At 40.4% G+C, this 15031-nt stretch overlaps 1 protein-coding gene across 2 annotated transcripts in view; it reads left to right on the top strand.

The window, feature by feature from the left end:
- The window catches only part of LOC126253028 (thioredoxin, mitochondrial-like), a 71718-nt gene extending 57041 nt beyond the window's left edge, over window positions 1–14677 (top strand). For both annotated transcript variants that reach the window (XM_049954091.1, XM_049954090.1), the window contains exons 2-3: window positions 14283–14406; window positions 14493–14677. In XM_049954091.1, the coding sequence (XP_049810048.1) occupies window positions 14283–14406; window positions 14493–14624 (256 nt within the window). In that variant the 3' untranslated portion in view covers window positions 14625–14677. The remainder of the gene's footprint in view (window positions 1–14282; window positions 14407–14492) is intronic.
- Window positions 14678–15031: the final 354 nt, after the last annotated feature.

The following is a 15031-nucleotide window of genomic DNA, read 5'->3' as shown; positions in this document are numbered from 1 at the left end:
CTTGCAGCTATGATTTTTTAATTTGAGCGGTAGCTTATTGAAAATGGATGCAGCAGTATACTGCACACCTTTCTGCACAAGAGTTAACGAGGTCTGCTCCAAATGCAGGTTTGATTTCTGCTGAGTATTAACTGGATGAAAGCTGCTTATTCTTGGGAATAAGTCAATATTGTTAACAAGAAATGACAGCAAGGAATATATATATACATTGAGAGGCCAGTGTCAAAATACCCAGACACGTGAACAGGGGTCGACTAGAGGTTCGTGAACTTACACCACTTATTGCCCAAATCGCCCATTCCCAAACCAAAAATATCCTTTTAGAATGGGAAGAGTTACCCCAAAATATAATACCATACGACATAAGCGAATAAAAATAAGCAAACTAGACTAATTTTCATGTCGAACAATCACTCATTTCAGATGCTGTTGGAATAGTAAAAATGGCACCATTAAGTCTTTGAACAAGATCCCGAATGTGGGCTTACCACGACAGTTTACTATATATCTGAACACCTAGAAATGAGAACTGTTCGGCTTCACTAATCATATGTCGGTTCTGTGAAAGTAAAACTGAGTCTTACTTTGATTTAACGTTAGCTTATTATCTACAAGCCATGAACTGCTCTATTTGAAACCGTGCCAGTATTGTACACAACATCCTTCACTATCAAGCTAGTGTCATCAGCGAACAGAAATATTTTAGCGTTACCCATAATACTAGAGGGCATATCATTTATATAAATAAAGAACAGGAGTGGTCCCAACACTGATCCCTGAGGCACCCCCCCCCCCACCCCGCCCCTTGACTGTACCCTACTCAGACCCCACATCACAGCCATTCTCGACATTGTGAATAATGACCTTTTCCTGTCTGTTGCTAATGTAAGAGGTGAACCAATTGCGAGCTACACCCCATATTCCATAGCGGTCCAATTTCTGGAGTGATATTTTGTGATCAACACAATCAAACACCTTAGTTAAATCAAAAAATATGCCCAGAATTTGAAACCTTTTGTCTAACCCATCCAGTACCTCACAAAGAAAAGAGAATATAGCATTTTCAGTTGTTAAATGACTTCTAAAGCTGAACTATACATTTGATAGCAAATCAAATCATGTGATATAAAATGATCAATTATCCTTTTTCCATATCTTTAGCAAACACTGGTGGCATAGAAACAGGTCTAAAATTATCTACATTATCCTTTTCTCCCTTTTTATAAAGCGTCTTGACTACTGAGTACTTTAATTGTTCAGGAAACTGACCATTCCTAAAGGAAAAATTACAAATATGACTAAATACAGGGCTAACATGTGCAGCACAGTACTTTAATATTCTGCTAGGCACTCCATCATAACCAAGAGTCCTTAGTCTTCAGTGATTTAATTATTGACTCACTCTCCCCCTTGTCTGTATCACAGAGGGATATTTCAGACATCAATCTCGGAAAGGCATTTGCCAAGAAAGTTATATGATTCTCTGTAGAAACTAAATTTTTATTTAATTCACCAGAAATGCTCAGAAAATGATTGTTAAATACTGTACATATGTCTGATTTATCAATAATAGAAATATTTTTACTACAAACTGACTTTATATCGTCGACCTTGTGCTACTGACCACACACTTCCTTGACAATTGACCACATGGTTTCAATTTTATCCTGTGAATTAGCTATTATATTTGCATACCACATACTCTTTGCCTTCCTAATAACATTTTTGAGCACCTTACAATACTATTTGTAATGGGCTACTGCAGCTTGATTGTGACTATTTCTAACATTTTGATGTAATTCCCACTTTGTTCTACATTCCCACTTTGTTCTACAGCCACCCGGCTGCCTATTACTGCTAGTCCCCCATTTCGAACATTCTACTGGAAAACAACTCTCAAAGAGCATGAGAAATGTGTTAAGGAATGCATTATATTTATCATCTATGTTATCAGCACTATAAACATCCTGCCACTCTTGTTCCTTGACAAGGTTTAAAAAACTCTCTATTGCTGTTGGATTAAATTTCCTACATAGTTTGTAATTATATCTGACATTTGTTTGAGTACAAAAGCCTTTCAGTGTTAAAATTTGTGCATCATGGCCTGAAAGGTCATTCACCCTTTTACTAACTGAATGCCCTTCCAGTAATGAAGAATGAATGAAAATATTGTCTATGGCTGTGCTACTGTTCCCCTGCACCCTAGTTGGAAAAAACACAGACTGCATCAGATCATATGAATTTAGGAAATCTACCAACGTCCTTTTTCTTGCACCATCATATACAAAATTTATATTGAAGTCACCACATATAACTAATTTCTCGTACTTCCTACAAAGTGAATCAGAACTCTCTCTAGCTTGAGCAAAAATGCTCTGAAGTTGGAGTTAGGGGACCTATGAACAACAACAATTAGAAGTTTAGTTTCACTAAATTCAACTGCCCCTGCAAAACATTCAAATATCTGTTCAGTGCAATGCCGTGATATGTCTATGCACTCAAATGGAATACTGTTTTTTATGTACCTCCCACCCCACAAGGAACTCCTTGAAAAACAGCCAGCTAATCTGTATCCTGATAAAGGAAGCCTCTGAATTGCAAATTATTTAAGTGGTGCTCCGATATACCAGTTATTTCAGAGTCAACATCTATGAGCAGTTCACTAATTTTATCTCTAATACCTCTTATATTTTGATGAAATATGCTAATTACTTCTCTACTTGGAAACATGACATCCTCTGAAGGTGAGCCCTTAGTTAGAGGGACTTCCTTTAAGCAAGTATACCTATCAGCTGACTTAAATGTAAATAGTGCACTATTTTGTTAGAATAGACAAAGAAAGTAGATCAGTAAGGTTCTAGATATATTGTTATTTGTTTACAATCACATTAAATGAATAGATAATATAATAGAATCCACAAAAGTAACTCTTTTAGCATTCACAGGTTAATGCTTAAAAATCTATGTTGATTGAAGAGTACCCTTCTAGATTTGAGAAGAGCAAAATAATTAATCACTTCTTCAAAATCTACGTTTTTGAGCATATCACACTCTAAGGACACAGCAATAAACTGGTTAACCTCTCTTGAAGCATTGTACTACTTAATTCATTATTTATTCTTTTCAATTTGGAGAAGGAGCGTTCCGCAATGCAGTTGGTTACCATCATGCTTAAAAATATTTTCATTGTGATTTCTACTTATGGAAATGTGTCTTCAATTTTGTTTTCTTTCGAAAGTGATATATTTCCGATATACTATTAGTTTCCCCATTTTTACTATAAACAATTTTCAAGTATTCTGTTACATGCAAACATTCTGTTTCCAATTATTGCTCATCACAGTCTTCATAATAAATTTCAGCAAATTCTTTGCAACTTTGTTTCATCTCTTCAGCATTCAGAGTTTTCAAGCGATAAAATAAACCAAAACGTTGACTAGTGTTCTCATACAAACGTAATCGCTAGTTTAGATGAATGCTCAGGGTATCAATTATCCAATTACGGGAAGAAAGGTTTCTTTAGCAAATGATTTGAAGTCATCACATTTATCCCTGACATTAATGATAAAATCATCAAGTGAAGTGAACAAGTTAGTTGCAGCATGCATTGTAATTGTTCCTTTCTGAAGATAATTACTTGTTTTGTCAATTCTTTCCAGTATAGAGCTCCAAATTTCCGTTGTTGTTGTTGTTGTGGTCTTCAGTCCTGAGACTGGTTTGATGCAGCTCTCCATGCTACCCTATCCTGCGCAAGTTTCATCATCTCCCAGTACCTACTGCAACCTACATCCTTCTGAATCTGCTTAGTGTATTCATCTCTTGGTCTCCCTCTAGAATTTTTACCCTCCACACTGCCCTCCAATGCTAAATTTGTGATCCCTTGATGCCTCAGAACATGTCCTACCAACCGGTCCCTTCTTTTCGTCCCTGTATTTTACCCCTGCCACCTTCAGAATTTGAAAGAGAGTATTCCAGTCAACATTGTCAAAAGCTTTTTCTAAGTCTACAAATGCTAAAAACGTAGCTTTGCCTTTCCTTAATCTTTCTTCTAAGATAAGTTGTAGGGTCAGTATTGCCTCACATGTTCTAACATTTCTACGGAATCCAAACTGATTTTCCCCGAGGTCGGCTTCTACCAGTTTTTCCATTCATCTGAAAAGAATTCGCATTAGTATTTTGCAGCTGTGACTTATTAAACTGATAGTTCGGTAATTTTCACATCTGTCAACATTGGCTTTCTTTGGGATTGCAATTATTATATTCTTCTTGAAGTCAGTTGGTATTTCGCCTGTTTCATACATATTGCTCGCCAGATGGTAGAGTTTTGTCAGGGCTGGCTCTCCCAAGGCTATCAGTAGTTCTAATGGAATGTTGTCTACTCCTGGGCCTTGTTTCGACTTCGGTCTTTCAGTACTCTGTCAAACTCTTCACGCAGTATCATATCTCCCATTTCATCTTCATCTACATCCTCTTCCATTTCCATAATATTATCGTCAAGAACATCGCCCTTGTGTAGACTCCATCCACATTTCTGCTTTCCCTTCTTTGCTTAGAACTGGGTTTCCAACTGAGCTCTTGATATTCATGCAAGTGGTTCTCTTTTCTCCAATGGTCTCTTTAATTTTGCTGTTGGCAGTACCTATCTTACCCGTAGTGAGATAAGCCTCTACATCCTTACATTTGTCCTCTACCCATCCCTGCTTAGCCATTTTGCACTTCCTGTCAATCTCATTTTTTAGACGTTTGTATTCCTTTTTGCCTGCTTCATTTACTGCATTTTTATATTTTCTCCTTTCATCAATTAAATTCAATATTTCTTCTGTTACCCAAGGATTTCTACTAGCCCTCGTCTTTTTACCTACTTGATCGTCTGCTGCCTTCATTATGTCATTCCTCAAAGCTACCCATTCTTCTTCTACTGTATTTCTTTCCCCCATTCCTGTCAATTGTTCCCTTATGCTCTCCCTGAAACTCTGTACAACCTGTGGTTCTTTCAGTTTATCCAGGTTCCATCTCCTAAAATTCCCACCTTTTTGCAGTTTTAATCTACAGTTCATAACCAATAGATTGTGGTCAGAGTCCACATCTGCCCCTGGATATGTCTTACAATTTAAAACCTAGTTCCTAAATCTCTGTCTTACCATTATATAATCTATCTGATACCTTTAAGTATCTCCAGATTTCTTCCATGTATACAACCTTCTTTCATGATTCTTGAACCAAGTGTTAGCTACGATTAAGTTATGCTCTGTACAAAATTCTACCAGGCGGCTTCCTCTTTCATTTCTAAGCCACAATCCATATTCACCTATTACATTTCCTTCTCTTCCTTTTCCTTCTGTCGAATTCCAGTCACCCATGACTATTAAATTTTCATCTCCCTTCACTACCTGAATAATTTCTTTTACCTCATCATGCATTTCATCAATTTCTTCATCATCTGCAGAGCTATTTGGCATATAAACTTGTACTACTGTAGTATGCGTGGGCTTCGTGTCTATCTTGGCCACAATAATGCGTTCACTATGCTGTTTGTAGTAGCTTACCCACACTCCTATTTCTTTTATTCATTATTAAACCTACTCCTGCAATACCCCTATTTTATTTTGTATTTATAATCCCATGTTCACCCAACCAAAAGTCTTGTTCCTCCTGCCACCGAACTTCACTAATTCCCACTATATCTAACTTTAACCTATCCATTTCCCTTTTTAAATTTTCTAACCTACCTACCCGATTAAGGGATCTGACATTCCATGCTCCGATCCGTAGAACGCCAGTTTTCTTTCTCCTGATAACGACGTTCTCCTGAGTAGTCCCCGCCCGGTGATCCGAATGGGGGACTATTTTACCTCCGGAATATTTTACCCAAGAGGACGCCATCATCATTTAATCACACAGTAAAGCTGCATGCCCTCTGGAAAAATTATGGCTGTAGTTTCCCCTTGCTTTCAGCCATTCGCAGTACCACAACAGCAAGGCCATTTTGGTTAGTGTTATAGAGCCAGATCATTCAATCATCCACCCTGTTGCCCCTGCAACTACTGAAAAGGCTGCTGCCCCTCTGCCCCTCTTCAGGAACCACATGTTTGTCTGGCCTCTCAACAGGTGTTTGTGTCTGTCAGTAGTGGTTTATCTTGTAGTGAAGTCAAAGTAGATACTCCGTGCGAATTGGTATGGGTGGAGGTTATACTTAACAGCCGAACTAAGTTAATAATTGGCTCCTTCTACCGACCCCCAGACACCGATGATATAGTTGCTGAACAGTTCAGAGAAAATTTGAGTCTCGTAACAAATAAATACCCCACTCATACGGTTATAGTTGGTGGGGACTTCAACTTTCCCTCGATATGTTGGCAAAAATACTTGTTCAAAACCGGTGGTAGGCAGAAAACATCTTCTGAGATTGTCCTAAATGCTTTCTCCGAAAATTATTTCGAGCAGTTAGTCCACGAACCCATGTGAATTGTAAATGGTTGCGAAAACACTCTTGACCTCTTAGCCACAAACAATCCAGAGCTAATAGAGAGCATCATGACTGATACAGGGATTAGTGGTCACAAGGTCGTTGTAGCTAGGCTCAATACCATTTCTTCCAAATCCACCAGAAACAAACGCAAAATAATTTTATTTAAAAAAGCTGATACAGTGTCACTAGAAGCCTTCCTAAGAGGCAATCTCCATTCCTTCCAAACTGACTATGCAAATGTAGACGAGATGTGGCTCAAATTCAAAAATATAGTAGCAACAGCGATTGAGAGATTCATACCTCATAAATTGGTAAGAGATGGAACTGATCCTCCATGGTACACAAAAAAGGTCCGAACGCTGTTGCAGAGGCAACGGAAAAAGCATGCAAAGTTCAGAAGAACGCGAAATCCCGAAGATTGGCTAAAATTTACAGACGCGCGAAATTTGGCACGGACTTCAATGCGAGATGCCTTTAATAGATTCCACAATGAAACATTGTCTCGAAATTTGGTAGAAAATCTGAAGAAATTCTGGTCGTATGTAAAGTACACAAGTGGCAAGACGCAGTCAATACCTTCGCTGCGCAGTGCCGATGGTACCGTTACCGATGACTGTGCCGCTAAAGCGGAGTTATTGAATGCAGTTTTCCGAAATTCCTTCACCAGGGAAGATGAATGGAATATTCCAGAATTTGAAACACGAACAGCTGCTAGCATGAGATTCTTAGAAGTAGATACCTTAGGGGTTGTGAAGCAACTCAAATTGATTGATATGGGCAAGTCTTCAGGTCCAGATTGTATGCCGATTAGCTTCCTTTCAGATTAAGCTGATACAATAGCTCCCTAATTAGCAATCACATACAACCGCTCGCTCACTGATAGATCTGTACCTACAAATTGGAAAATTGCGCAGGTTGCACCAGTGTTTAAGATGGGTAGTAGGAGTAATCCATTGAACTACAGACCTGTATCATTGACGTTGGTTTGCAGTAGGGTTTTGGAGCATATACTGTATTCAAACATTATAAATCACCTTGAAGGGAACGATCTATTGATAAGTAATCAGCATGGTTTCAGAAAACATCGTTCTTGTGCAACGCAGCTAGCTCTTTATTCGCACGAAGTAATGGCCGCTATCGACAGGGGATCTCAGGTTGATTCCGTATTTCTGGATTTCCGGAAAGCTTTTGACACCGTTCCTCACAAGCGACTTCTAATCAAGCTGCGGGCCTATGGAGTATCGTCTCAGTTGTGCGACTGGATTCGTGATTTCCTGTCAGGAAGGTCGCAGTTCGTAGTAATAGACGGCAAATCATCGAGTAAAACTGAAGTGATATCAGGTGTTCCCCAGGGAAGCGTCCTCGGACCTCTGCTGTTCCTGATCTATATAAATGACCTGGGTGACAATCTGAGCAGTTCTCTTAGGTTGTTCGCAGATGATGCTGTAATTTACCGTCTAGTAAGGTCATCCGAAGACCAGTATCAGTTGCAAAGCGATTTAGAAAAGATTGCTGCATGGTGTGGCAGGTGGCAGTTGACGCTAAATAACGAAAAGTGTGAGGTGATCCACATGAGTTCCAAAAGAAATCCGTTGGAATTCGATTACTCGATAAATAGTACAATTCTCAAGGCTGTCAGTTCAACTAAGTACCTGGGTGTAAAAATTACGAAAAGGTGGGAATTTAAGGAGATGGGACCTGGATAAACTGAAAGAACCACAGGTTGTAGAGAGTTTCAGGAAGAGCATAAAGGAACAATTGACAGGAATGGGGGAAAGAAATACAGTAGCAGAAGAATGGGTAGCTCTGAGGGATGAAGTAGTGAAGGCAGCAGACGATCAAGTAGGTAAAAAGACGAGGGCTAGTAGAAATCCTTGGGTAACAGAAGAAATATTGAATTTAATTGATGAAAGGAGAAAATATAAAAATGCAGTAAATAAAGCAGGCAAAAAGGGATACAAACGTCTAAAAAATGAGATTGACAGGAAGTGCAAAATGGCTAAGCAGGGATGGGTAGAGGACAAATGTAAGGATGTAGAGGCTTATCTCACTACGGGTAAGATAGGTACTGCCAACAGGAAAATTAAAGAGACCATTGGAGAATAGAGAACCACTTGTATGAATATCAAGAGCTCAGATGGAAACCCAGTTCCAAGCAAAGAGTGGAAAGCAGAAAGGTGGAAGGAGTATATAGAAGAAGGAGTATATACAAGGGCGATGTACTTGAGGACAATATTATGGAAATGGAAGAGGATGTAGATGAAGATGAAATGGGAGATACGATACTGCGTGAAGAGTTTGACAGAGCACTGAAAGACCTGAGTCGAAACAAGGCCCCGGGAGCAGACAACATTCCATTAGAACTACTGACGGCCTTGGGAGAGCCAGTCCTCACAAAACTCTACCATCTAGTGAGCAACATGTATGAGGCAGGCAAAATACCCTCAGACTTCAAGAAAAATATAATAATTCCAATCCCAAAGAAATCAGGTGTTGACAGATGTGAAAATTGCCGAACTATCAGTTTAATAAGTCACAGCTGCAAAATACTAACGCGAATTCTTTACAGACGAATGGAAAAACTGGTAGAAGCCGACCTCGGGGAAGATCAGTTTGGATTCCGTAGAAATGTTGGAACACGTGAGGCAATACTGACCCTACAACTTATCTTAGAAGAAAGATTAAGGAAAGGCAAAGCTACGTTTTTAGCATTTGTAGACTTAGAAAAAGCTTTTGGCAATGTTGACTGGAATACTCTCTTTCAATTTCTGAAGGTGGCAGGGGTAAATTACAGGGAGTGAAAGGCTATTTACAATTTGTACAGAAACCAGATGGCAGTTATAAGAGCCAAGGGGCATGAAAGAGAAGTAGTGTTTGGGAAGGGAGTGAGACAGGGTTTTAGCCTCTCCCCAATGTTATTCAATCTGTATATTGAGCAAGGAGTAAAGGAAACAAAAGAAAAATTTGGAGTTGGAATTAAAATCCATGGAGAAGAAATATAAACTTTGAGGTTTGCCGATGACATTGTAATTCTGTCAGAGACAGCAAAGGACTTGGAAGAGCAGTTGAACGGAATGGACAGTGTCTTGAAAGGAGGATATAAGATGAACATCAACAATAGAAAAACAACAATAATGGAATGTAGTTGAATTAAGTCGGGTGATGCTGAGGGAATTAGATTAGGTAATGAGATACTTAAAGTAGTAAAGGAGTTTTGCTATTTGGGGAGCAAAATAACTGATGATGGTGAAAGTAGAGAGGATATAAAATGTAGACTGGCAATGGCAAGGAAAGCGTTTCTGAAGAAGAAAAATTTGTTAACATCGAGTATTGATTTGTCAGGAAGTCGTTTCTGAATGTATTTGTATGGAGTGTAGCCATGTATTTAAGTGAAACATAGATGATAAATAGTTTGGACAAGAAGAGAATAGAAGCTTTCGAAATGTGGTGCTACGGAAGAATGCTGAAGATTAGGTGGGTAGAACTAATGAGGCGGTATTGAATAGAATTGGGGAGAAGAGGAGTTTGTGGCACAACTTGACAAGAAGAAGGAACCGGTTGGTAGGACATGTTCTGAGGCATCAAGGGATCACAAATTTAGCATTGGAGGGCAGAGTGGTGGGTAAAAATCGTAGAGGGAGACCAAGAGATGAATGCACAAAGCAGATTCAAAAGGATGTAGGTTGCAGTAAGTACTGGGAGATGAAGAAGCTTGCACAGGATAGAGTAGCATGGAGAGCTGCATCAAACCAGTCTCAGGACTGAAGACCACAACAACAACAACAACAACATTTAAACACAATCACTGTCTTTTGGCAAAACATTCGCAGATAGTTTCATAAATCACAGCTTAATGTGAAGTGGGAGCAGGAGAATTGCCCGAGGTCAACCAAAAATTTGTGAACTATGCATGCTTACAGATCTGTGTATTATCTTAAATTACTGAGCACAGATATTTTGTTTTGTTCATAGCAGCAGAAAGCCTTCCTGAAGTAGTGCTCAGGAGCCTACCATGGACCTAAAATGGGAAGAGAGAATGTGACTTATATTTGTTTTGCAGTGAATGAAGAAATAGTCTACATCAAATGACTTTATGTACAGGTCTCTACTGGTCTATATCCAGTACATATTTTGGCTTCCTTCAAACTGCTCATGGGCATGTCTGTCTGGCAGGGCAGGGTGCAGCAGAATGACACCCACTTGACATTTATTCGTTATGCCAACTTGACAAAGCAGACCCCCTGATTACAGTTACCAATGGTAGTGCCAGAATGTTGTGTGTTCACATTAAGACATATTGAAGCTAGACTCCACAAACACCAATTTTTGCCTCTTCTCATAGGGAAGGGATTCATGTGCCTATAGCATTCAGAAGCATTTGTGATTTCTGGACAATGGATACCAATACAATGGTATGTGTACCACCAGTCCAGCCTGCAGTGAACTACACTCCTGGAAATGGAAAAAAGAACACATTGACACCGGTGTGTCAGACCCACCATACTTGCTCCAGACACTGCGAGAGGGCTGTACAAGCAATGATCACACGCACGGCACAGCGGACACACCAGGAACCGCGGTGTTGGCCGTCGAATGGCGCTAGCTGCGCAGCATTTGTGCACCGCCGCCGTCAGTGTCAGCCAGTTTGCCGTGGCATACGGAGCTCCATCGCAGTCTTTAACACTGGTAGCATGCCACGACAGCGTGGACGTGAACCGTATGTGCAGTTGACGGACTTTGAGCGAGGGCGTATAGTGGGCATGCGGGAGGCCGGGTGGACGTACCGCCGAATTGCTCAACACGTGGGGCGTGAGGTCTCCACAGTACATCGATGTTGTCGCCAGTGGTCGGCGGAAGGTGCACGTGCCCGTCGACCTGGGACCGGACCGGACCGCAGCGACGCACGGGTGCACGCCAAGACCGTAGGATCCTACGCAGTGCCGTAGGGGACCGCACCGCCACTTCCCAGCAAATTAGGGACACTGTTGCTCCCGGGGTATCGGCGAGGACCATTCGCAACCATCTCCATGAAGCTGGGCTACGGTCCCGCACACTGTTAGGCCGTCTTCCGCTCATGCCCCAACATCGTGCAGCCCGCCTCCAGTGGTGTCGCGACAGGCGTGAATGGAGGGACGAATGGAGACGTGTCGTCTTCAGTGATGAGAGTCGCTTCTGCCTTGGTGCCAATGATGGTCGTATGCGTGTTTGGCGCCGTGCAGGTGAGCGCCACAATCAGGACTGCATACGACCGAGGCACACAGGGCCAACACCCGGCATCATGGTGTGGGGAGCGAACTCCTACACTGGCCGTACACCACTGGTGATCGTCGAGGGGACACTGAATAGTGCACGGTACATCCAAACCGTCATCGAACCCATCGTTCTACCATTCCTAGACCGGCAAGGGAACTTGCTGTTCCAACAGGACAATGCACGTCCGCATGTATCCCGTGCCACCCAACCTGCTCTAGAAGGTGTACGTCAACTACCCTGGCCAGCAAGATCTCCGGATCTGTCCCCCATTGAGCATGTTTGGGACTGGATGAAGCGTCGTCTCACGCGGTCTGCACGTCCAGCACGAACGCTGGTCCAACTGAGGCGCCAGGTGGAAATGGCATGGCAAGCCGTTCCACAGGACTACATCCAGCATCTCTACGATCGTCTCCATGGGAGAATAGCAGCCTGCATTGCTGCGAAAGGTGGATATACACTGTACTAGTGCCGACATTGTGCATGCTCTGTTGCCTGTGTCTATGTGCCTGTGGTTCTGTCAGTGTGATCATGTGATGTATCTGACCCCAGGAATGTGTCAATAAAGTTTCCCCTTCCTGGGACATTGAATTCAGGGTGTTCTTATTTCAATTTCCAGGAGTGTATTAACATGGACAGGTTCACACATTTCATTGCTCAGACATAGATCTAAGACAGTGAATTCATGTATTTATAATGTTCCATTGATCACATCATGGAGAAGTACCTTCAGGGATGTGGAATGATTCAAGGCATACATTAAAATGAGATAAAGACATCGTCGAGACATCTGTATACGGTATCCATACATATTATAGAAGTGGATGCACGAATGTATGTTCCACAACTTCTCCTAAACCACTTCTTCTAAATCACTTACTGTCTAGAACAAACCACTGGGGAGGTAAGAACTATCTCTCTGTCAAATGGGTGGGGGGGGGGGGGGGGTGAAAAATTGTAATAGCTCACAACATACAAATAGTGAGGCCTTATTCACATAATATTTGAAAACAAAAGCAGGTAGTGATCTCTAACAAACGTTATACACAATATCAAACCTCTACGAGATGTTTTCTTGCTGATCCCCCCCCCCCCCCCCCCCACTGCTCACACACACAAAATGATGAACGAAAGATTTTTCTAAAGGCATAACGTGTTAGACAGAGTTTCTTGTTTAGTTTATCCAGGTGTTGACTCCATTTGCATGTATCTGTACTTCAATCATTATGACCATTTATGTCTGTGGTGAAAGGTTATTATTGCTTGCCCGAAACCACATAATAGAAATCTTTGTGAGATTATCACTGATAGCTGTGTACCGCTTATAGCCCTAGTCAACTATTATCTGAGTAGTGTCTGCTAGGGATGAGTTTGGACCCTTGATTAGTATGCATATGTCAGCAGCAAATGTTACAGTTTTTGAACTGCCCTTTAAAATCATAGAAAAATCATTTATGTAGGTTATAAATGTGAGCAATCTCTGTGGCACTCCACATTTTATGTTCCCCCTCCTGAGGTTATATTCATGGTCAAGGTAGTCTGTTAATGAGATCTTCTGCTTTCTGCTGCGGAGATAAGGTCCAGTCTGTGCAAGAGGGATGCTATTACTGACATAACATTTGAATTTGCTAAGTGGAATTTTGTGAACAGTACGAAGGCTTTGACAAGGTCACATAATATACCAATACGATAGCACTTCATTTTTAAGGTATTGTATTCCTTTCTGTGTGGAGAACCCTTTATGAAAGATAACAGACGCAGTTAACATGTTAAACTAGCAGTTAAATTAGTCAATATTTTGTCACAGGCCACTTTCTTTAACACTTTTGAGAAGATGGCGTGGATGGATATAGTTCTGTCATTACATGTGGTTTTCTTATCTTCAGTTTTGTAGATGATTTATTACAAAGGTGGTTTAAGGGCAATCTTATCAAGTTATCACAAGATTTTAATATTCTGCTGAAACACCATTACAGCCAGCAAAGTTACTACTTTTTAAATGAAGTTGTATGGTCCATAGTGGACATGTGGACAGGATAGACATATTCCTGTATTGTGATTGCACTATGTGGTTCAATACCTGTTCATCAATGCAGTGTGTGGCCACCTCTTGTATCTGCTAGTTCCAAACACTCATCACTGAAATGGCAGCAGGCCCTGCCTGATCCAAAGTGTCACAGTCAGACCACAATATTTTCTGGAGCCTCCCCCCCCCCCTCCCCCCATTCCACCCAGTTCAGATTGACTCATGTACTACGATTTAATATTGCACCATTGGAAAGGGCAGTGGCACTTGTTTCATTGTATTTACTTTGTTTGATAGCTTTTTACTGAAAATGATGTTGGCGTATCTAGTTACATAAAAGGGTGTATCAGTCAGCTAACATATGTGTATACTGTCTTCCTACAAGCTTTCTGGTAGGCTGTGCTTCACAGTCTCCAAGCTTTTATATTTAGGACGTTTCTTATGGGTATTGCAATATTCCAAATGTTAGTCTATTTCAAAATCATCAATAAAATTCATAAAGTCATATACAATGTCAAACATATTTTGTATGTTTAGATGGTGCAAACCCTGTGAAAAACTTACACCACGAATTGAATCAGTTATAGCAGAGAAGAAGGGCAAAATACTGCTTGCTAAAGTGGATGTTGATGAAAACACTGATCTTGCCATGGACTACGAGGTAATACTGCTTTCTCTCTCTTTTTTAAATGCAGGTAGTCATGTTTGAAGCAGAATGCAGTTCTGACCTTTTTCTTTCACTTTTAGGTAGGCAGTATACCATCCCTCATAGCCATTGAAAATGGGAAGGTAAAAGAAAGGCTAGATGGGCTACAAAACACTGAGAAATTAAGAAGTTTTGTTGATAAAATCTGTAAGACAGAAAAGGCTGATGAATGAAAAATTAATGAGAATTATATATTCCACTGCAAGGCTTGAGCTTTCAGAAGAACTTCTAGACAAATCCAAGTATAAGTAATTATTAAAAAGCATATTCAAAACATGATACCTTTTCTCTACTACTTTAAAGTGTAGCAATACATCACCTACATAGGTAAATAAACAGTAAAATAAATATATTTTTTACAAAAAAAGGATAATATTAGTTGATAGATTAAAGTCTTAATACAATATTCAAATTAACCTGAATGACTTCTATGATAGTGATATCACAATGTGATCCAATTTACCGCCTGATCAAAAAGTCAGTATAAATTTGAAAACTTAATAAACCATGGAATAATGTAGATAGAGAGGTAAAAATTGACACACGTGCTTGGAATGACATGGGGTTTTATTAGAACCAA

Source organism: Schistocerca nitens, chromosome 4 (genome assembly GCF_023898315.1).
Source record: "Schistocerca nitens isolate TAMUIC-IGC-003100 chromosome 4, iqSchNite1.1, whole genome shotgun sequence".
Classification (NCBI taxonomy): domain Eukaryota; kingdom Metazoa; phylum Arthropoda; class Insecta; order Orthoptera; family Acrididae; genus Schistocerca; species Schistocerca nitens.
The sequence above is the reverse complement of the archived record's forward strand: the minus strand, read 5'-3'. Positions and strand labels throughout refer to the sequence as shown.